We start from the raw sequence: 21,926 nt of genomic DNA on the forward strand, positions 1-21,926 counted from the left end.
ACGAGCAGGGGAACCTGCGTCCGCTCTGGGCGGACGTCGGAAGTCCGGTACCCGGGGGCGCGCCCCGCGCCGGGTCCTCCGGAGCTGGCGGATTGCCTCCTTTTCGGCGTCCCCTCCCTCGCAGTCCAGGCTGGGCCCCGTCCCGACAGTGTTCCCTGGTGCTCCGTGCGGCACGGGCTTTATCAACCGGTTGAAACACCCCTGAAACCGAGGGAGTGGAGTGGAACGTGTACCCCAATTCTTAAGGGAGGTAAATGCTTTATTATAGAGTGTTGCTTGGGCTTTTGTTAGGATCGCTCTCCTCTAACAGAAGTCTAGCTTAGTGGGGTCGGGGATTAGCTCAGTGGTGCCGCTGCCTACCTCGCAAGCAGAAAGGCCCGAGTTCGTGAGGCGGGTGTGTGTGTTCCCTGCAGAAAGGCGGTGTGTGTGTGTGTGTGTGTTCCCTGCCCCTCAAACATTAGGAATAACCCGAGAAGACCCGTACTGAGCACGTCTTAGTTAAGAGTAGCTTTCCACATCTGCCCACCCAACTCATGGTTGTAAGTTCTTTTTAACTCCATTGATTGCGTCCTTTCTCTTAAGAATAATAGTTTTAATTTTGGGGGGGGTCCGGGGTGATAGCATCAAAATGGAATTTTGGGGGAAGGGCATCTTGTAATAATAATCTGATGTTCAGTCACTTTCCGCCTCAGGCATCGGAAAATGAGGCCGAAGCAAATGGAGTAACTTGCCTGCCAGTGAGCAGACAGCTGGGCCTGGGTACCACTAGACAACTGGTTGCGTCTGTGCAGAGCACGTGGAAGAATAGTAAAACCCCAAATTACAAGCCACTGGTTCTTCTGTTTTTGATTTTCAGGTTATATGAAGGCAGAGTAAAATCATGGGCTTATGTTTCATATATTGAGAGGCCTATCTTGTAAAGAGGCCTATCCTGATTTTTTATTATATAGCCATACCCCATCCCCACCCCGGCCCTTTTTAGGTGGTGGGTATTGAACCCAGGGCCTGGGACATACTAAGTGCACCTGCCACTGAGCTAGGCTCTCAGCACAGTAAAACGCCTTCTTTGATCAGCTTTTTTTTTTTTGTACCGGGTAAAGAACTCAGGACCTTGCGGCTTGCCGGGCAGGTGTGGCACCACAGAGCTAAATCCGCAGCCTCTTGATTAGCTTTTAATTATAAGGAGTTAAGATCTAAGCCACTTATTGAGTCATAACCCAATCAGTTTTCCTCCTCATGTGGTTTATAGGCCCTTTGAGTCAGTTATTTGGAATGCTTCTTAAAAAAGGGCAGCTTTGCTGAATCCGAATCTGGAGATTGGGGAGAAGAGAGCTGCAGGCTGAGGTTCAGGAATACACATTTAATGTCTCTAAAATGAGACAGGGTCTTGCTTTGTAGTGCAGGCTATGAACTCACTATGCAGCTCAGGATGGCCTTGAATTCACTTCAATCTTCTTGCCTCAGATTCCCAAGTGCTGGGATTACAGGTGTGGGCCACCACGCCTGGCATGAGTACATTTTAAGTAAGCCTCTTAAATGATTCAATAAAAGACAAAAAAACTCAAGAACAAGAATCAATTAGTTTATATCATATCTTGGTTTATTGTGTCCCTTTCATATGGAAATTGAAAACTAAGATTATACGATAGCCTAAAACAAATGTACAGTAACTTTTTGGGGTTATTCCTATATAAGCTTTTCAAGTGGTGATAGTGGAGTTTCTTTTATAGGTGTAAGTATGCTCATTCAAGTTCACATTTAATTGTTGTTAAATTCAGGATGGGTCGCCCTCTGGAAACACTGACAAAGAAGATCTTAAAAGGAGTTTTAGTAGCTGAACTCATGGGTGCTTTTGGAGCATATTTTTTGTTTAATAAGATGAACACAAGCCAAGGTAATCACAATTCAGAAGTTAATGCTTTCTAGAGAAGTATAAAGTTTGTTAATGCATTTGTGCTGCAAATGCTTGTGTGGATTCATTGTATTAGATGTTTTTATGGGCAGAGGGCAAATGAGGGATTCATTGCTGTTGGCTGGAGGACTCTCATCTCCCTTATTAACATGTTTCACACATGTACTTCACTAGTTGGGAAGGAAGAGCCAGTGTTCTTGATCTGGCTTAAATTTGGGAGGCAGATAGGTGGAGGAAACAGCCTGCCTATTACAGTTCGTTGTTTGGTAGACTGAGAAAGAGGCGACATCACTGTATTCTGACAATAACACTTTCTTGGGCTATACTAAGTATTCTTCCTTGGTCAAGAGTGGGCACTGAAAGCCTTCCCCATGCATCAGTGGAAGTACTTTAACATTTTGTTAAAATTTTGTTAGAGTCAAATTTTAAAAGCAGGAAATACTTACTTTCCTAAAGCATGTCCTTATGACTCTCTTCTAAATTTGTCACTTGTCTTTTGTCAGTTTACTGAACATTGGTCCAGGGAGCTGCTATTGGGTGTTCAGTCTATACTTTTAAACATCCCAATAGTTATTTCAAAGGAAATTAGTTTGTGATCAAACTCAAATACTTCACATGATGTGCTTTCTAATTTGCCAAGGTAAAATGACATCCATTAAAAAACCCATAGTTACCTAAGAAAATATATTGAAACTAGAAATGTGCTTTTGTTTTGGTACTGGGGATTGAACTTGGGACCCTGTGCTTGTGAGGCAGGCGGGGCACCACTGAGCTAAATCCCTGGCCTAGAAATGTGCTTTAAAATATTTCTAAGTAAAATTATATAACATATATTTTAAGAACTCTAAAATAGCTGTAAGAAGATTCCATGTTAAAGCAAGTACTATTTTAAATCTTAGTTCCTGGATTACCAGGATCTTAAATTTCTGACTCGATTCCTATCATCTAGATCGTAAAGCACTAAAACCATGGCTCTGTGTGATGTAGTGAATTTCTAATTATATCTAATTTAAGGCTTCTTTTTCATCAGATTTCAGGCAAACAATGAGTAAGAAATTTCCTTTCATCTTAGAAGGTATGTTTTCCCTTACAGTGCATCTTTTTCAGATAATCACTAACTAGTTTCTCCATAACTAAAGATGAAGTGAGTTTATATTGTGATCCGTCAACTTCCAGCAATACAATTCCTTCCTATTGTAGTTCCTTCTGAGACCAAGCAGGGAAAATTCTCACCTAAGACGCCTAGATGTGAGCACAGCTGGTTAATTGGCTGGATTCTTAATTCTTCCAATAGTTAAGAACACAGATTTCAGAATGAGATGTATTGAAGGCAGTGATGGAAGCAAATCACATCTTAAACCTTTGGTTTTAAGACCAGTTTTATCTCAGTTTTGCTAACTTCTCAGAATGATTTCTTTCTCTGTCTAGTGTAGAGTTAATGCCTGCCTCATTGTATTGTTAGGATTAAACAAGAAGACATTAGTACTTCAAAGCACAGTATCTGGTATAAAGTAACAGTTATTCATTACAGTAACTAGTGGAGTGGATAGAGCTTGTACGTAAAATATAGAACTATGTAGTCCTTTTTATTATGTAGCAATATGAAAAAGGAAATTTTTCTCAATGTAAGTTTAATAACATTTTTACATGGTATTATAAATGACAGCTACTTTTATTTATAGTTTATTACAAATCCATTGAACAGTCTGGAGTTTATGGAACCAGAGAGCAAGATCAAAAAATATGGTTGGATAGCAAAAATTAGGAGTAAGTACAATGTTATTATTTACTTTAATAACTCATTTCCTTTGCTTTTTAGTTTTCTGACTATTTTGTCTCTTCTTTTTAAAATTTTTCTTTTTCTTGATGATACTTTTCATATCTCTGTTGTGTATCCAGTCGTCACGTTCGGCCTCCCATTTAAGCTGTTTGAGACCTTTAAGAGAAGAAAGATGAGTTCACCACGCTGTGGATGCTGGACTAACAGAGCATCCTGCCGAGCAGCAGGACCTCAGGTCGCCACAGCATGCAGCTCCCACCCACTAGGCAAGCCCACCGCCTGTTTGTTGCTTTTCTTTTATTGTCAAAGACTAATATTTTACAAATAAAACACTGAGAAAGGAAAAGGAACAAATGTTCTGTAAAGATTTCCTTTCTCTTGAGTACATTTGCTTGTGAAAGAAAATAGTAACTATTAATATCAGAAATAATCAGTACTATTTAAGCACATAAAGTTACCTTTAGCAAGCTTATACTGTATAAAAGTAGCATGCGCTGCCCTATAGAACCCAATTTTTGTAGTATGTAGTATTTTTTGCTATGGTCTAAATCCTTTTTAATCTTGTATCATCCAGAGGGGAGATAGGAAAAAGCCATCCCTTCCAGATTGTAGGGTACACTGAAAAGGTCCTCCAAAAATATCCATCTTCCCATTTTAAGTGGAGGCTGTTTTATTCTCCACCTTTGTGGCACTGGGAATCAAACCCAGAGCCTCACTGCATACCAATCAGACTCTGCCACTGAACTGCATCCCCAGACTACTGCACAAACTGCAACCGAAAACTCAAGTTACTTACTTGCGTTATCTTTGTTAGCCATGGCATTCATGCCAATGTTATCAAATTTGGATCCCATGTTTTCATCCAACAGGTGGCCAAACTTAAAAACAAAATATATATTTATTGGAAAATTTAAAATAACAGAATGGCCGCCTACTTAAAGCAGTATATTAGCCTTACCTCTTCAGCAGATACAAATAGACTGGAGTTGTTGAGGTTTCGTTTTTTTTTCTTTCTTGGTCCTAAAAAATATATGTCTGTATTATTTACTTCTAAATCCATTGATTTTTGAAAAATATACTTTTCAACATGATTTCATTTAAAAAATTCTATTTGGGTACAAATAAAATGACAATTATCTGCTTGGAGAAATTCTGTAGTATCAGGCAAGATTAAAATTCTAATGATGTCAGATGGGTTCTAGAATAAAGCAAAACTTAAATTTAATTCAGATATTTATTAGATTATGAAAAAGTTGGTTGAACATGACTCTTATGTTATCACTGTATGGATATACCTCATTCCATTTATCCATTCTTCAGTTTTTGGGCATGTGGCTTATGAACCCTTTTTGATATTAATAAAGGTGTATGAACAATCACGACAAGTCTATGTACACATCAGAGCCACTTTTGATAAAAATCGTTTCTAAAGCATTCCATCTTAATTTTTATTAATCTGAAATGTACGTTATATATAACCATGAACACCCATTTGTAGTTTTTTTGGGTTTTGTTTTCATCCATCCTGTAGATATTTACCTGTATCTCAATGGGTGAGCACTTCTTAGTTTCCTTAAGGCTGTTTACTCTTAATGATACTCAGTATCTGTAGATGTACAGTAAAACCCAAGGCCCTTTAATTATTAAATCTGTGTAAGACCCCATTTCAATCAATTCTGCCCGGTATCCTTTAACCTGCAGCCCAAACTATATTATCAGTGGACACTAGAAATCTTCTTAGGGTAATACCTGAAATAAGCATGTACTATTCAAAACAAGGCTACTGAAGGAGCATCTTTTAATAACCAGTTTAGCAGGACTTGAACTAGAGCAGCATTTCTATATTGAGGGATTATCTTGAGGAAACTCTGCTTTTTATTGGGCACGTTATTAAGTCATCTTAATCACTCTAGGGAAGACATAGTCTGGAAAATAAAATGTTATGATGTAAATATTTACTAGTTAAGTCATCTAGCTATTAGAGGATATTGCTAGTAGCATTTAAAAGAGCTCCTACAAATTCTGTGGATCTAAGTATCTGAGGAACTACTACCAATATGTTAAAAAATTTTTTTTTCTCACTGAGTTTATTGGTACTCTTTAGGTACGCAGTACAGTTACATTTATCATTCAGATCTTGTACCCTTTACATGACAGATCTTGGTTCTCATTTTTTCCCCTTACCCCTTCCCTCCCTTCACCCCCTCCCCACTCCCCTATTTACAAAGAGTTTGTTTCCATTTTTTCACTTTCTCATATTTTTTATTTTCCCTTAGTTCCTTTCTCCTAACCTTCCCACTTCCCCTGCACCTTTAGCCCCTTTCTTCCTATTTCACATTGTCAATTACACAATTTGGATCTTATTTACACTTTGAGTTTTTCACACATGTGTCTTAATACTTAAGAGTATGGCCTCAATATGCATCCATTTTGCTATGAATGACTCTAGTTTCTTATTCTTTATGACTGAGTGGTACTCCATTTTATAGAAAAACCACATCTTCTTTATCCAGTCTTCCCAACTGATGGACAGTTGGGCTGTTTCCAAGTTTTAGCTATTACAAACTGCTGCTATAAACATGGGTGCATATATATCACTGTAGTATGGTTCTTTTAATTCTTTTGGAAAGATACCCAGCAGAGGGATAGCTGGTCAAATGGAACCTCTAGTCCTAGTTCTTTGAGGTATCTCCATATTGACTTCCACAATGGTCACAGCAATATGTAAAATATTTAAAAATTATTTCCATTTAACTTTGAAAGTCTACTAAGTATTCATTAGTATTTACCAGTAAGCAGAAGCTAGAAAGACATTAGAAAAATGCAGTGCTTCAACATTTTTATTAAAAACTCAAAACTATCACCTGATACAATTCTTTTATTAGCACCAACAAGTGTTATACTGTAAAGCATAGTACTATAAGAAAAGATTAGAGAACAAATTTGTGGAAATAATTCATATCTTCTAGTTATATATATTGAGATTAGAACTGTTTTGGCAGATATAAAAAATAATTTTTTTATAAGGGTGAGATGGCAAAGAATAACGATTGAGAAAAAGGTAACAGGAATGTTGAAAATTTAGGATTTACATATAATTTGAATGCTTTAAACATGGATGCAGAGAGGATCTAGATACATTTAAATGTGAGAAGAACAAAGGAAGAGAAAAAGATATATGGGAAATATAAAAACATCTTTAAGAAAGCAAAACAAAACACCTAAATTATACCAGCAAATTGAGAAAAGCTTATTTCCCTTGTTTTCACATGGACATTGCTTAGATTTAAGAAAAAGTACATCAATTCTCTTACCTTCAAATGAACCAGCAAAGTCAAAATCACCTGTACCCTTTCTTTTATTTCTCTTAGTACTGTCTTTGGAGTTGACTTCATCAAGTTCTATTATTCAAGAAAAAATTGATATGAAGCAATTTAAGAACAGAACTGGAAAATATTACATCAAAGTACGCTAAAATCTTTAGTCCCATGGCAACATACTATAACATGTATGGAATATAACATGGATCTCATGATTCTGTAATTCCACTAGTACAGGCTTTGGGGATGGAGGATCAAGACCTACGAGTAACTGGTACGGTTCTGTATTTTGTGCAAGCACACAATTTACCAAATGCCTTTATTACTGAGACAAAATAATGCAAACTCCTTAAGACAAGAACTTCTCCCATGGCCCAGAATAAGGAATAGGTTTGTGTACACTGGTGTTTAGAAAATAGCGCAAAGATACAATTTCAGGTGTACTTTGCTAATTTATAATGAAATATGTTTATCTTTATGGTGTCGGGCTGTCTTTTTTTTTAATGCTGTATAGCTGATGAGAAATGATTAGCTTTATAAAATGTAGAAAGGCTAATTGTTGATTAAAATAAAAATCAAGCTGAGGATTTAGCTCAATGGCACCATGCCTGCCTGGCAAGTGCAAGATTATGAGTTCAAGCCCTGGTACTGAAAAACCAAACCAAAACAACACAACATAAAGTCAAACACTCAAAACTGAGCTGTTGTAAAAAAAAAAAAAAAAAAGACACTTTTCACAAAACCTTAATTTCCAAATAAGGCAAAAGGTCCCCTTGTGCTTCTTGAATATATGAATATTACTATGAATACAGGGCCATATTAAAAACCTTTACTAGAAAAACTAGCCTTAAGAGCAAGGAAAGAAGATGGTTGGTGACTTAGTTTTAAAAACTGCTTACCTGGAATGCCTTCACGGTCCTCATCTGACACATCCATGAATGTGCCTCCCTCTTCGTCAATTTCAGCAAATTCCTCATCCATACTTCCTAGAGAGACCTCTTCATCATCCAGATTAGCAAATTCACCATCGCTACCCTCTGAATCTTCATCTTCACAGTTATCCTTAGCTCTTTTTGTTTTCTTTTTCACATTGCTGGAAGAAACCCACAACTTGTAAAGGAGGGCTGTATTTTGATGATCAACAAGAGTACTTGGCTGTTAAATGACTTAAAGGAGAATTAGACTGCTCAAAGTATAATGCACATTATAAAGGTCAAAATTAGAAGTACTATTCTCTCACTATCCAGAGTTGGTTGAATACATTTCCCTTGTACTTTGAGGTACACGGTTTTAAGAGATAACAATTTCAGAAATGCTGGGAAAACAGTAAAGAGATTAAAGGAAAGTACGTTACCTTACAAAATCAAGGTCATCCTTTCCACCATTGTAGTAGTTATCATCTTCAAATGTGTCTGCCAGAGAATATGCAGGTTGTGAGATACAGCAGAGAGTCACAAGGTCAGTGTGTTGCAACTGAGCTGACTATGCTAACAGTCACAATTCTGCTCTTTATGAAAAGCATCAAAAATGATACAAATGACTTGGTGGTGTGTCTCATAAATGTACATAAGCCTGTGAAATACCCACTTTAATGAAATCTCTAAAGTGACTTCAGGTAATTCCAAATTTTTTCCAGTCTTTTTAAGGGAAAAAGACAACATTTAGTAATTATATTTCTTTTTACTGTAGGAGAACTACAGTATTTAAGTGCTCACTTTTAGTAGGTATAATAGACAACAAAAATGCCTTTCCAGTTTCCATGTATTTCATTTCAGTCTGTTACATTTTCATTTAAAATTTCTCACGTTTTGTGGATAAAAAAGATAAAATGGCAAGACTAGTGAGTTCAAGGGCAGCCTGGACTATATAGGGAGATCAGGTCTAAAAAAAAAAAAAAAATTATGAGTAATTTTTATAAAAGATTTTGCCTTAAAAATATACTCATGTAAATGAAATTTTCACAACATAAGCTATCCTAAAGCACAATCACTTTAGAAAAGTGAGTGTAGATATGAATGTAGATGATTTCCTAAATATGCCATAAAAATGTTTAAGCCTCTATTAGCATTCTCATAATATAGCTAGTGATTTTTATAAACTAAACTGTAATAGGTTACAAATTGAGAGTAAACAAAAGAACATTACCAATCATCTTTTCAAATTCCTTATCATCCACATCTTCTATACTTTCTTCATCTGCATTCCGTTTTTGTTTCTCTTTTCTAACAGCGACTTTTTTATAATACCTAAAATAAAATGAATGCTATATTTCTGAAATTTAAATCAAATAAAACACCTGTGAGCAGTGACAAACCATAATTTTAAAATCTTGTTATAAACTGGGTGTGGTGGTTCATGCCTATAATCCCAGCACTATGGGAGGGTAAAGAAGGGTCACAGGTTTGAGTTCAGCCTGGGCAATTTTGTGGGAGCCTGTGTCAAAATAAAAAAGGAAGCCAGGTGTGGTGTACCCTTGGAATCCCACTTGGGAGGCCAAGGCAGGAAGACTGACACAAGTTCAAGGCCAGCCTGGATTATGTAGAATTCAAGATCAGCCTGAACTACATAGTGAGACCATGTTTCAAATTCTCCTAGCCCCCGCCAAAAGGGCTGAAGGTTCTGGGTTCAGTCCCAAGTAACACAAACACACACAGGTTGTTATACATATTCAACTGAATATAAATGAGTAAAATCACTTAATATACAGAAATAGCTTTGAATCCAACGAGAGCTGTGAACATTTGAAATGTGAAGTGCAGTAAGCTTCAGATTTGAGATGTTTGCAAACTAGTACTTCATAAAACTACCCAAACTCTTATTAATGGACACGGCATAGCAGTGGGTAGGTGTGCGATACAGCCTTTGCCTAGTGTGCCTGAGGTCCCCCTGGGTTTGATACCCAGCACTGTAAGAAAAAAGCGTAACGGTAACACAAAACCTAAGGCATAGTAAAGCGTTTTTCAGCTTCAACGCTAATGATTTTTCCCTACACAGTAAAACTTAGCATTTTTCCTGACGGCATCATACCCTCAAAATTATCCACACTATTTTTAGAAAGCTCACCAAATTACACCTAGAGCCAATCTGGTAAAAAAAATTACTATAAGCATTAACAATACTAGTAGTGTCAGAACTTCTTTCTATAGTAGCACAATGAATTGTCCTCATTCTGCTTTAAGTACCATGGTCTGGATAAATTACTCCAGTTATCATTCCATTAAACTAATACAGGCTTTACACCTATAAAAATCACTATATTAAAAATTATGCAGATTAAATCCACAAAAGTTTATAAACCAAACTTATATGCTAAATGATTAAAATTCCCAGACTGTCTTTCATTTCACTAATATATCTAAATATTAGCAACATGAGTGACTTAAATTACCTCCACAAAAACATACGGACATATCCTCTGATCTTTTAAAAGGATGGCAATGTTAATGAAGCATTTTATAGATTCAAAGAATTTAAACAGTTCTCCCAAATGAAACTAAGTCATGTATATTACCTATGGAAAAACACTTCATCCACTGGTATTTGGCTTTCTTCTTTTGCAAGGAACTCTCTGCTATTCACTACAAAATAAATCAATGCATTTTGATTTATTACAGTAATCCACTTTATGCTTGAGTTCTTAGGCTAAATAAAACATCTATAGGGCTGTGGATTTGGCGCAATGGTTCCACCACCTGCCTTGTAAGTGCAAGGGCCTGACTTCGATCCCTGGTACCAAAAAAGCAAAACAAAACAAACAAAAAACGTATCTATAATTGTACTGGCTACAGACAGAAGTAGGCAGTGTGTTGCCCAGTCATAGTGAAAAGACAGAGTTCCTTCATCACCCTTCACACTGTACCCAGGATCCAGATTTCAAGAGAAATAACAAAATTCAGAGTTCTCCTAATGAACAATCACTTTAGATTTGCCATTTTTTACAAAATTTTTGTAAATGGGGATTGGATGGGGAAGAAGGGTTGAAGGGAGGAGAGTTGGAAAAAAAAGGATTAAGCTATACTATGTACAGGTACAAATTCCCTATGATGAACGTGATCATTATGTATGGCAAATATGTACTAATAAATTAGAAAATTTGCCATTTTTTGTGTCAGAAAAATGACAATAATGTTTGCCATTCTATGAACAGGAAGTAAAAGCAAACAGAATTTTGCAAACTTTAACACTGAGGGAAACTAAGAATTAAGAAATGACAAGGATATTAGTGCTGGGTGTGGTGGTGGCGCATGCCTGTAACCACAGCACTCAGAAGGCTGAAGCAGGAAGCCAGCCTGGATTACATCGTGAGGCCTGATCTCAAGAAACAAAAAACAAAAAAGAATATTAGCTTTCCCTCTTCCGAATTAAACTTTAGATTCATTTTGATTAGAATAAAGTTTGGCTTGTAATTCTAACTCTAAACATCTTCTGAACTTTGAGAAAGCTTTTACATGTTTGGATGTCTGTGAAGTCAGTTACTTGTATATGAAATGATTTATAGTCTAACCCTAATCTCTGAAAAAAAGGGAAGTCAGATTTGGTATGCAAAGTCTCCTGTGAATAGAAAAATAGAATCAGATCCAGAAGATGAGGACTAAATGTCTGTAGAAATAAATCAACTAATTTCAAAGGATGCCCCAAGGCCCGGGGATGGAGCTTAGTGGTAGAGCACTCGCTCAGCTTGTACAGGTTGTTTGACCTCCCGGGCTACAAATAAATAAAAAATAAAACAAGTCTCTGTGATAGAGCCAGCTGTGTATTTTTCATCCTAATTAGCCTATGTGAGAGAGCCCGAAGATATATACAAGCAGGCGTTACTAATGAAGTACAGATGACAGAAGGATGGCAAGCCGGTGGTAGTACTGAAGCTGGATGGTGGTTACGAGAGGGTTCGGTATACCATGTTTATTTACACTCGATATACTTGAAATTTTATGCTCATAAAATAGAGCAAAGAATTAACACAATGTATGCTTTATTGTCTTGTGCTGTCTTTTGGGTTTCAACCGCCCAAGTTTTAGACTTACCAGCAAGACTGCGAATATCCTTTATAAAGTGTTTCCGTTTTGGCTGCATCACAACGCTGTCAGTATTTTCTGAAATGTAAAATCATGACAGACTAAAACCTAGTTATACGTTCAAATTATGTACGAAATATCAAAGGGAAAAGGACTTCATGAAATGGAAACGCACCTTTGCCTTTATGTGGCTTTGGATTTCGGTATACGAATCGATCCAAGAATCTCATTAGTGTGAAATCCTGCAATGGGTCCCCTGAATACTGAATATAATCTCCCTGAGAAGTGGGGCGTGGAAGATGTAAGAACTTAATTAAAAAAATGTATAGACAGATGCATCTATATAAGGGGAAAAAACAAAAAACATAGCTTCTATACTACATTGCATCAAAGGCACAAATAAGTAATAAATAACCCTTTAAATGTCCTTCTTGTGCACGTTATACTAGAAAGATAATGCTGTTAGACAGGTACCAAACCCTGAAGTGACAAAACATTGCAAACGGGAAGGGGAATTAGTAAACAAATGCTGTGGTATGTTTCTATTCATCTTGGGAAGTGGGAAGAATTATTTGCTAATCTGTATTAAACAAATCATTGCTCCTTTACAAGGGCAGTAAAATCTATATGATTCTATCCACATACAGAAAACACTCTATGACGTGTTTTCATTATCAAAAACTATACTACTTAGCTTTTCCTTAACTATTATCTTTTGAATATTTTACACTCACCTGAAGGATAGTCTTTGCAAAAAGGGCTACGGAGGGATGAAAATGCTCAGATAACTAAAAAGAGAAGTATGAATAATGTCAGTATTTCTAAGATCAGCTGTCACTACATATAGCTTATTTTAAAAAGTCCAAAGAATTGAAACTTAAGCTAATACATCAGAAAAGTGATTCTCAAACATTATGGTCTCAGGACCATTATATACATGTAGAAATCAAGGATTACAAATGCTTATAGTGGGTTATGTGACTGATACTTACTAGAAGTTAAAAGAATTGAAGATATCATAGTTCATTTACAATAAATCCATTGTAGGGGCTGGGGATTTAGCTCAGTGGTGCCGCTGCCTATCTCGCACGTGCAAGGTCCTGAGTTCAATCCCTGGTACCCCACCCCCCAATCCACTGCATATTAATGTAGTATTTCTGAAAAATTAATGGCTATTGCAAGAACAATAACATTAGTTTACAAGTTTGCAAACCACTTTAATGTCTGTCTTAAAGAAGACAGTGGATTCTTTTTATCCACTTCTGTATTCCATGTTATTTAGTTCAAACATATGAAGAAAATCTGGCCTCACACAGATTATGTTGTTGCAGAAAGGAGGATTTAAAAGTCTTTTAACCAAGTTTGGACTTTCTTTGATGCTACAACTAAACTGAACATTAGTTATAATACTGAACCTGAAACTATGTTCAATTGGCTTTTGCCATTTGTTACTTAGAATGGCTTTACTTTGAATCATCTTTTACCCACACATGAATGTGTAACACTGAATCAGTCGTTTGAAAAATACTAAGTCATGCAGTTCCTTCCAGTGTGCACCATTTGTTATAAAGAGCACACGGTTAGTGCCACCACTGGATTAATCAGAAAAATACTTTTGCATATTAATCTCAACTATGTGGGAGGCTGAGGCAGGAAGAATACAAGTTCAAAGCTAGCTCAGGCAACTTAGTGAAAACCTGTCTGAAAATCTAAAAATAGAAGTGCAGGGAATACAGCTCAGTGGTAGAGCACACCTTTGAGACCCAGTTTCTATATATTGGTATACTGTTATTTTATTTGTTTGCTTTGTTTTGTTTTAAAAGACAGGGTCTTACTAAGTAGTTGAGACTGACGTGGAACTCACTATGTAGCCCAGGCTGGTCTCGAACTCACAGCGATCCTCCTATCTTAGCCTCCCGAGTGCTGGGACTACAGGCGTGTGCCGCTGTGCCTGGCTATATTGGCATACTGTTGAAGCTCAATGCAGTTATCACAGGGCTTCTACAATTTTACTATTTGCTTGAAGCAACAGGACCAATTTATTCATTTTCAAACAGCTGTCTCCCAAATATCCAAGTTCAAGTAACTAGTTTATCTCAGTCATTCTTTCCCAGAAAAGGTGCTAGATGAGTCTGGAAAAGCAACACAAACACTTTTCCTTGAGACCACAGACAGTCCTCACCCTTAGGTACAGATTAGGTATATCAGCACACACGAAATACAGAAAAGGTAGGTACTTTAAGCTGAAGTCAATAAAATCAATAATTTCCTACTTTATCATTCTGAAGTGATGCTGGCTTCTCTACAAGTATGTGGCAGTGCAGAATACAGAGGTTACAAGTGCAGCTTGGTGTCACCATCTTTATTTGTGCTAGGGCAACAGAAGTATTACTCTCTACTTCTCTGATACCTTCAATGCTACTGTAGACATAATGACAAAGACAACATCTTTGGATCACTGCAAAAGTAGCTGTGACTTTGTGCAAGACTCACTAAAAGGTCTCTGGCCGCGCTTTGAGAAGAGCTGTGTAAGAAGATACTGGCTTTACAAAGAAATCTCAGGAAAGCTATTAGAAATATAAATTCCTCATGCAATTTAAAAAGTAACTTTACTGGCAAAAATTCTATCACAAAACTCTAAAGAAACCTAATATATAAAATAAAAGTTTACCTATTTTAGAGAGCTATTATATGCAATAATCTGCCTTAAAAAAGCAACTTAAAAAAAAAAGCAAAGGGAAAAGAAAAAAATGTGAGAGAATGAAAAGATGAAAATAAAGTGTTTGTAGATTGGGAGGGGAGGAGGGGGTGAAGGGAGGGCAGGGGTAAGGGGAAAAAATGAGAATCAAGACTTGTCATGTAGAGGTACAAGATCCCAACAATGAATGTAACTGTACTGTATCCCTAAAATGTACCAATAAACTCAATTAAAGCTGAAAAAAAAAAAGCAATACTTATTTATAAGATAAGCACAACATCCTTATTTCACTTGCACATCAGTTAAAATTTTCTAAAGTGAACACCTCACAGAGTACCCTCTCTCAAATGTAATGTTTATGTTGACTCGTGTGTATCATTTAAAAGAAAAATGAACACTTCAAGATTTTATATAAGGGCAAGAATATATAGCACAAGTGAATTAAACGAAAAGATAATTTGAAATTATTTTACCTTTTTGAGTTCCCAAAGACTTGTATTTTCAGCTCCACAGAACAAAGGGTTTCTACTGAGTGGATCGTAAGTATTTATCTGTTTGACACCTAAGAACAGCAACAACAAAAAAATTGTATTTTTTCATATGCTTTACGCCTAGCCCAAGGGGTCACAAAACTGACCATTAAATGTTCTCTCAAGATATAATCTTTAACATTCTTATCTAGGTACCTAGATTAAAAACTCTAAGCTCTTTCAAGAATTATCCTTGGTATCTAAGCTGATGTTTGTTCTTGAATAAACCAGGCAACATGTTTATCCCACTAAAAAACCCATTCAATACTACTTTTCAAATAGCACAAAAAGTGCTAAAATATAGGTCATAAATGTTAAGAGGGAAATAACTTGAAGACAGAATAGGTGTAGTTTTCTGGAGCTGCAGAGTGCTCTAAGTATTTGTCATTAAAGCATACCCAGAAATAATTCTTACATGGAATATCTTCATGTGTTTAGGAACTCAGAAATAAATTTAAAACAAGATTTTCAGAACATGTTAATGAACTGTCTCAGTGTACATGCTTGTCATCCTTTTAAAGGATTATTCTCAGTTTAATTGTCAGGATAACTAATCAATTCTTATAAAAACTTTCCTGGTTACTACCAGACTTCTTTTGTACTTCACGGATAAAGTTACGTTCGGTGATGAATTAATCTGACCATGAGTCTCACAGCAGGGTTGAAGAAATGGGTCTGGTACATTTCCAGATCCACGGTGTTCTTTTTTCCACAGCCTGAAGTGAAGAGGCTGCACTTCTAAGCTTTCTTTTCTAATGTCCTATTAAGAGCTAATTCAGTTTGTGCGGAAAGAAAAATCACTTAGGCTTTCTATCTCACAGAACATCTATCTTAAAACACTGCTTTAAGAAACTATAAAGATTAAATATGATGGTCAAACAAAAGAACCAAAGGGCTCATATAATTCACAATATCTGACCAAATTCTTCTGCTCAGAAATCATAGTTGTGCAGAACACAGTCGTGTATCTTTATGTATTCCATGTTTGAAGCCATAAAGGCCAAGAAACTAACAGTGGATCAAAGGTGTGAACTTATAAGGTAGCTGCATTGTGCAGCTACCATGTCCATAGTTTTTTCACAGCTGTAAAAGTATTTGTTTTAATCTCTAAGATTTATTTAACAATGTGTAACTTTCTAAATGAAGATAATGGTGACTTGCTATTTTTAAAATTTACTTCTATGGCTAGAGATGTCCCTCTGGGGTGAAGCACTGTCCTGGTATGTTCAAAGCCCTGGATTTGATATCTAGCACTGCTGGAAAAGAGTAATTTCTATAAAAGTCAAAGAGGAAACTAATTCCCTGATTTAAAAAGGCAAAAGAATAAAGACTAAATACATCTCACCTCTCAAATTATCCACGTGTACCCAGGAAGCAGTCTTTGGGTTTTTGGTTTCTGTGTCAGACCCAGTTTCCTCTGTCTCAACTTTTCCCATTGTATCTATTTCTGCTTCTTTGTCTCCATCAGTGAATTTTTCTATGTCATCATCTCCTATGTCAACAAATTTTTCTTCATCATCAGTCTAATGAAAAAATGGTTTAATAATTTAATGTTCATCAAGTTAAAGTTGCAGTGAAGTATGTATTCAATTATGTGATTTCCTATATATTTTTATTTTGAGACAGGGTTTCACTAAGCTGCCCAGGTTTGGCTTGAACTTGTGATCCTCCTGCCTCAGCCTCTGAAAGTACTGGAATTACAGCATGCACCACCATACCTGGTTCCAAAGTTAAGTTTTGAGCCAAGAGCTTCTGAGACTTTGGAACTTTATTACTTGAAAGTACTCAGCCCTCAATAAATATCTGACATGTTAGAAAAAACCCAATCAGGCAGGTGCCATTATTTTCATTTTATAATTGAGGAAATAGGACCTATATAACCTTTCCTTACTATCTTATGTAATTGTAGAAGGGTCAAGTAACTTGCCCACATAAGTGTACATCTGGCACTAAAATTCAGTGCTTTCTCTGACTCTAGAGCTCACTCTGTATTACGCTCCAGAGAACTAAGTTACTTCCACTGAAACAAAAAACAAAACTAATACATTTTATCACCCATCCAATTTAAATAGCAGTTTAAAGATATACCACATGATCGTCTAGTTGACTTCTTAAATCTGGTTTTGCTTTAAGGATCTCAGACACAAGATACAGAGCTCCACATATGAATGGCGGCATCTGTGTACAAGTAACTTGAAGCAACCTCTTCACAAAAGCTTTCACCCGGCGCAAGACGATGTCTGCTTTCAGAGATTTGTAGACAAGGTTAAGAAACATAGCTTGCTTGGAACACATCATCAACCCTGGATCCAACATCTTTCTGTCAAATAAAATAAAGATCAAATACTTGTTTATAGAAACATCTCAATAACCAATAGTCTCAAGTATTTACAACATTGTTCAAAATATCGTGCTTCAATGGATGAGTTATAGAATAAGCTGCTCAGTATAGTAAGTAAATCTTTCTCCTAGTTCCTCTGAGGGAGGGACTCCACTGTGCCATGGCCTGAGCATGTGAAGAATGTGGAAAATGAGCAGAACGAGGAGCATGTGTAAGCACTCAGAAAATACTTGCTGGGGCCAGGGATTTAGCTCATGGTCCCGCCACCTGCCTCACAACTGCAAGGGCCCAAGTTTGATTCCCAGTACCGGAAAAAAAACAAACAAAAAAACAAGAAACCAAGACACCAAAAACTTGCTGAAGCCAATGCCATGGCAGCTGCCTGGAATCCCAGCCCTCTGAGAGGCTGAGGCATTAAGATTACAAGTTTGAGCCATCCTAGGCAATTTACTGAGACCCTGTCTCCAAATAAAAACTGAAGAGGGCTAGGGATATATGACGGCTCTAAATTTAATCCACAGTACTGGAAAGAAAACAAACAGAAAACATCTCCCCAAAACAGGACCTCACTGGGGCTGGGGATTTAGCTTAGTGGAAAGCAACAACAAAAAAACAGGACCTCACTGATCAAATTACTGGACAGGTGTGAGGAGACAGCACTGAAGATAAGGGAAGAAGGAAAGTTCAATTATACTAGTGGCTTATTTCCTTAATGTCCCAAGATTTAAGACAAACGTAGCAAAGTTAATTTTAAAGTAGTGGTGGTATGGGACTTACTCAAAGTTGGGGAGTGGCAAGCTGCTGAGAAAGGCCTGAAGTCCAGATCTGTGAGTTTTTCTGTCCAGCACCTGGACACTGCATGAGTGCTAGATCAAGTTATTACTCACACAGCAGAATGCTAGGTACTCACCTGTATAATGCTGAATAATATCGATCTGATATCGTCTGCTGAGAATTCATTACTTGGAAAAGCAACATCAAAGCCTGAACACTAGTATTAAAATTTACAACATGCAACACTTTGAACAACGTGTCCACCTGCTCCCTCACTTTGTCATCCCCACTCTGAGAGTAAGGGTATGCCCTGTTCACGCCTGTTAAAAGGGCACTAAGCATTTTGGACTCAATATCTTTTTTCTTGATACAAGTCCGAAAAAAACAAAAATAGATAGTTATTAACTTGTTAGCCAGTTCACTTTCTTCATGGGAAAGGGCTATTTGATTGAAAAAGCAAACTGCATAATATTGAGCCTTGGGGCTGATATTTGAGCGAAAGAGTAGCCTTTCTATTTCGCCACATACAACTCCTTTCATATTTGGATGTTTACAAAGTAATGTCTCTAACAGATGGGAGGCTTTGGAGGCTATTCTGTTCTGAGGATCTCCTAGTTTATTTACCACCTGCACAAGAAGAGCCTTTTCTTCCTCAGGCTTGTTGCAGAGGAGCTCATGAGCTGCTAAGAGGGCCCGAGTTTTACTGGCTACCAAAGAATCATGACTTAAAGTTTCTAAGACCTGCACAAATTCAGCTACTAAGTGTTTCAGGTGGTGTTCAAAATACCATAATATTAGCCTTCTATCTCTCGAGTCCTTGTTGCCACTGGACAACTGTTCCAGTTTGTTGAAAGGATGTTGGCTGAAAACTCGCAGCTTCCGATTATCTGGTAAAAGGTCCGTAATGAGTAACTCTTTGAAAGTGTCCAAAGCCACAAGGCACTGCTGCTTGCTGCCCTTCTTTTTAACAAGGTTCAGGAGTGTTTCTACAAACTGGAGTGTGTGAACAGCATCATCTTGGATAAGAAGAATCATGGCTGCCATCCTGTCACCTAGTGTCCCTGATGATACAATCGCCTTCATCCATGTAGAAGAGGCTCCCTTTTGTTTATTTGTTTTATTTTTGAATAAGTTGATTTCACATTCATATAGCTTCTGAGCCAGGGTTTTATACTTAGACACAACATCCTGAGGCTGGGGTTCCAAACAATATTCATTGGTATGGTCCCGATCATACCATTTGCCTCCAGGCTTGAGCAACAAAGTCTCTCTCTCAAAAAATTCAAAGACATCCTGTTGTTTATCTTTTTTTACTTTTGGTATTACACTGCTGTTCTTCTCAGAACTGCTGTTCTTCTTCAGTTTTTCTGGCATATCCTTATTTTTTACCTTACTGGTCAGCGTCCTTTCACTTTCTGCTGCATTTTGCTTTTTATTATCTACTTTAGATATTTTTGCTTCTTTTTTGCTGGCATTTTCTTTTTTAGCTGGTTCATCTTCCTCAACGAAAGATTTTGCATATTTTGCCAAGCTAAGGCTTTGAATAAATGCTTTCAGTTCACCTTCTTGAAGGTCATCAATTGTTCCTTTTTTGCCTCCATCCACCACTTCCTCATTCTCATCCAAAGCAGCCAGCATGAGGTAATCTTGCTGTTTGAAAATAACAGACAGGTTAAAAGTAAATTACAAATATAACACTTTGGTTAAAACTTCATCTGTGAACTCAGAGGAGCTGAATTATTACGGTATTACCCGGCCTACCAAGTAAACATTTGATTAATAAAAGATTTAAATATGAAAAATAAAACCATAAAAAAGAATTACAGGAGCGGGTGAAGGGAGGGCAGGGACAAGGGGAAAAAATGAGAACCTAGACTTGTCATGTAGAGGTACAAGATCCCAACAATGAATGTAACTGTACTGTATCCCTAAAATGTACCAATAAACTCAATTAAAGCTGAAAAAAAAAAAAAAAGAATTACAATACAACCAAAAATTTTTTTTCAGAATAGGGAAAACCTTTTCTAATTTCACATAAAACCCAGAGACCAAAGGACAGGATCACTAAATTCATCATTCTCTCAAACATAAAACAGGAAAAATCAAGCAATAAACTGCATTACTTAAAATAGCAGAACACCAGCAACAAGATAAGTAGCCACAGTAAATGGCCAGGTAGACAAATCAGATGCAATGATTTATGCAGTTAGGCAACATAATACAGAAGGATTTCTATAACAAGAAATATGTAAAATATATGATCCCGACTGTGTAAAAAATAGCATGTATGTATTTCAAGTGTATATGTATTTGCATGGTGAGGTACGGAACATCCCTGAAAAATAAAATACACTTGTAAAAATAACTGCTTCCTAGAAGGGAAACTGCATGACAGAAAATAAAAGTGGGAACTATTTTCAAGTACCCCACACTTCCAATGACCTTTTAAAACTTGTTTAGGTTGTTAAAGCTTGTTTATATGTATGTTTTTACTCAAAACGTAAATATAATCTAAGTATAGAGCACACTGTGAATCTGCCTGTGCAGGCTGCATCTCCATTGCTCTAACTCCCACAAAGTCTGGTCTCAAAGACTATTTCTAAAAATAACGGAAATCTTGTCATATATTTGCCTGAAATCTTCCAGTGGTTCTGCATTAAGGAGAAGCATGAACCTCATTTCTTACTCTCTCCTTCACTCTGCCTCAACTACCATGGCATCTCTGCGATTTATGGTAGTTAGGTCTAAGTTTGCAGTGCTGTTTTCGGATTGGGTTAGCACTGCTCACACCCCTCCTACGGGTTTTTGCTCAAATACTTTTGCAGTGTTGTTTTCCCTCATCTCGTCACCCAAACTGTAACGACCTTCGTCACCGTATCCTCCTTATTAGTCTCTCCACTACTACTTGCGCCTGAAGTACTATCTAAAAATTCTGTTTACTGTTTCTCTGAGGATGTTCAGTCCATGAAAGAGCGCTTCCAGAACACACAAGTAAGTATGAGCAAATGCCCAGTGAGAACAGTAGTTTTTTAACATCACTGGCATTCAAAACATTGGAGCCACGAGGTCAGGATCAAGAAATCACTTTTCCCCAACGGAGTGCGATGGTCACGCCACGTTAATGAGAAGATCGCTTACATCCTAAGGAAGGCCACAGCATAAAACGTTCAATACTAGCTTTTTCTTTTGCAAAGAGCAGAGGAAAAAGTGCGGCAGGCGCTGCGAGAACATTCCGAGGAGGGGTTGTGAGTCCAGGACGCTCATCCCCTAGGCGGGAGGAGCGCGCCACCTGCCACCCGCACCTCGCCCTTGTTCCCCTTCCCTGGGGAGCCTGTGGCCGTTACCTTGGTGCCTCCGAGCCGTAACACTTCCTCCAGGGAGAAGCCATTCTCGGCTTCACCGCTGTCATCCTCGTCTTCCCCATCCGAATCTTCTAGCACCTCTTTTCCGGGCCAGGGCCGCTTGGCGTGGAATTCCAAAGGTTCCTTGGAGGCCGCCATAGCTCGCACCTCACGCCCGCAAGGCACAGCTCACTTCCGCTTGCGGCGTGACGCAC

At 37.4% G+C, this 21,926-nt stretch overlaps 2 protein-coding genes across 4 annotated transcripts in view; one reads left to right on the forward strand and one right to left on the reverse strand.

Annotated features, from left to right (window-relative positions):
• The window catches only part of Cebpzos (CEBPZ opposite strand), a 4,729-nt gene extending 240 nt beyond the window's left edge, over nt 1-4,489 (forward strand). The window contains exons 1-5 of one of the 2 annotated variants that reach the window (XM_019205615.2): nt 7-250; nt 1,779-1,894; nt 2,943-2,987; nt 3,595-3,679; nt 3,812-4,489. In XM_019205615.2, the coding sequence (XP_019061160.1) occupies nt 1,780-1,894; nt 2,943-2,987; nt 3,595-3,677 (243 nt within the window). In that variant the 5' untranslated portion in view covers nt 7-250; nt 1,779 and the 3' untranslated portion in view covers nt 3,678-3,679; nt 3,812-4,489. Of the gene's footprint in view, nt 1-6; nt 251-1,778; nt 1,895-2,942; nt 2,988-3,594; nt 3,680-3,811 lie in introns of those variants that run through there. The other variant, XM_019205616.2, reaches the window with a different exon arrangement.
• On the reverse strand, nt 3,601-21,920 carry Cebpz (CCAAT enhancer binding protein zeta). Of its 2 annotated transcripts, XM_010611410.2 has the most exons (16): nt 21,715-21,920; nt 18,507-20,020; nt 17,344-17,575; nt 16,601-16,778; nt 15,199-15,287; nt 12,762-12,815; nt 12,203-12,305; nt 12,037-12,105; nt 10,524-10,590; nt 9,158-9,258; nt 8,367-8,424; nt 7,912-8,105; nt 7,007-7,093; nt 4,651-4,712; nt 4,489-4,570; nt 3,601-3,848 (listed from the first exon to the last, which is right to left on the reverse strand). In XM_010611410.2, the coding sequence occupies exons 1-16, from the start codon at nt 21,868-21,870 to the stop codon at nt 3,712-3,714; spliced, it is 3,183 nt and encodes a 1,060-aa protein (XP_010609712.1). In that variant the 5' UTR covers nt 21,871-21,920; the 3' UTR covers nt 3,601-3,711. The 2 variants fall into 2 exon arrangements, with proteins under 2 accessions (XP_010609712.1, XP_010609713.1); XM_010611411.3 differs by lacking the exons at nt 3,601-3,848; nt 4,489-4,570; nt 4,651-4,712 and adding an exon at nt 5,231-5,298.
• Between the last annotated feature and the right edge of the window lie 6 nt (nt 21,921-21,926).

The sequence above is a fragment of the Fukomys damarensis genome, unplaced genomic scaffold (genome assembly GCF_012274545.1).
Source record: "Fukomys damarensis isolate Sample0158 unplaced genomic scaffold, DMR_v1.0_HiC HiC_scaffold_2, whole genome shotgun sequence".
NCBI lineage: Eukaryota > Metazoa > Chordata > Mammalia > Rodentia > Bathyergidae > Fukomys > Fukomys damarensis.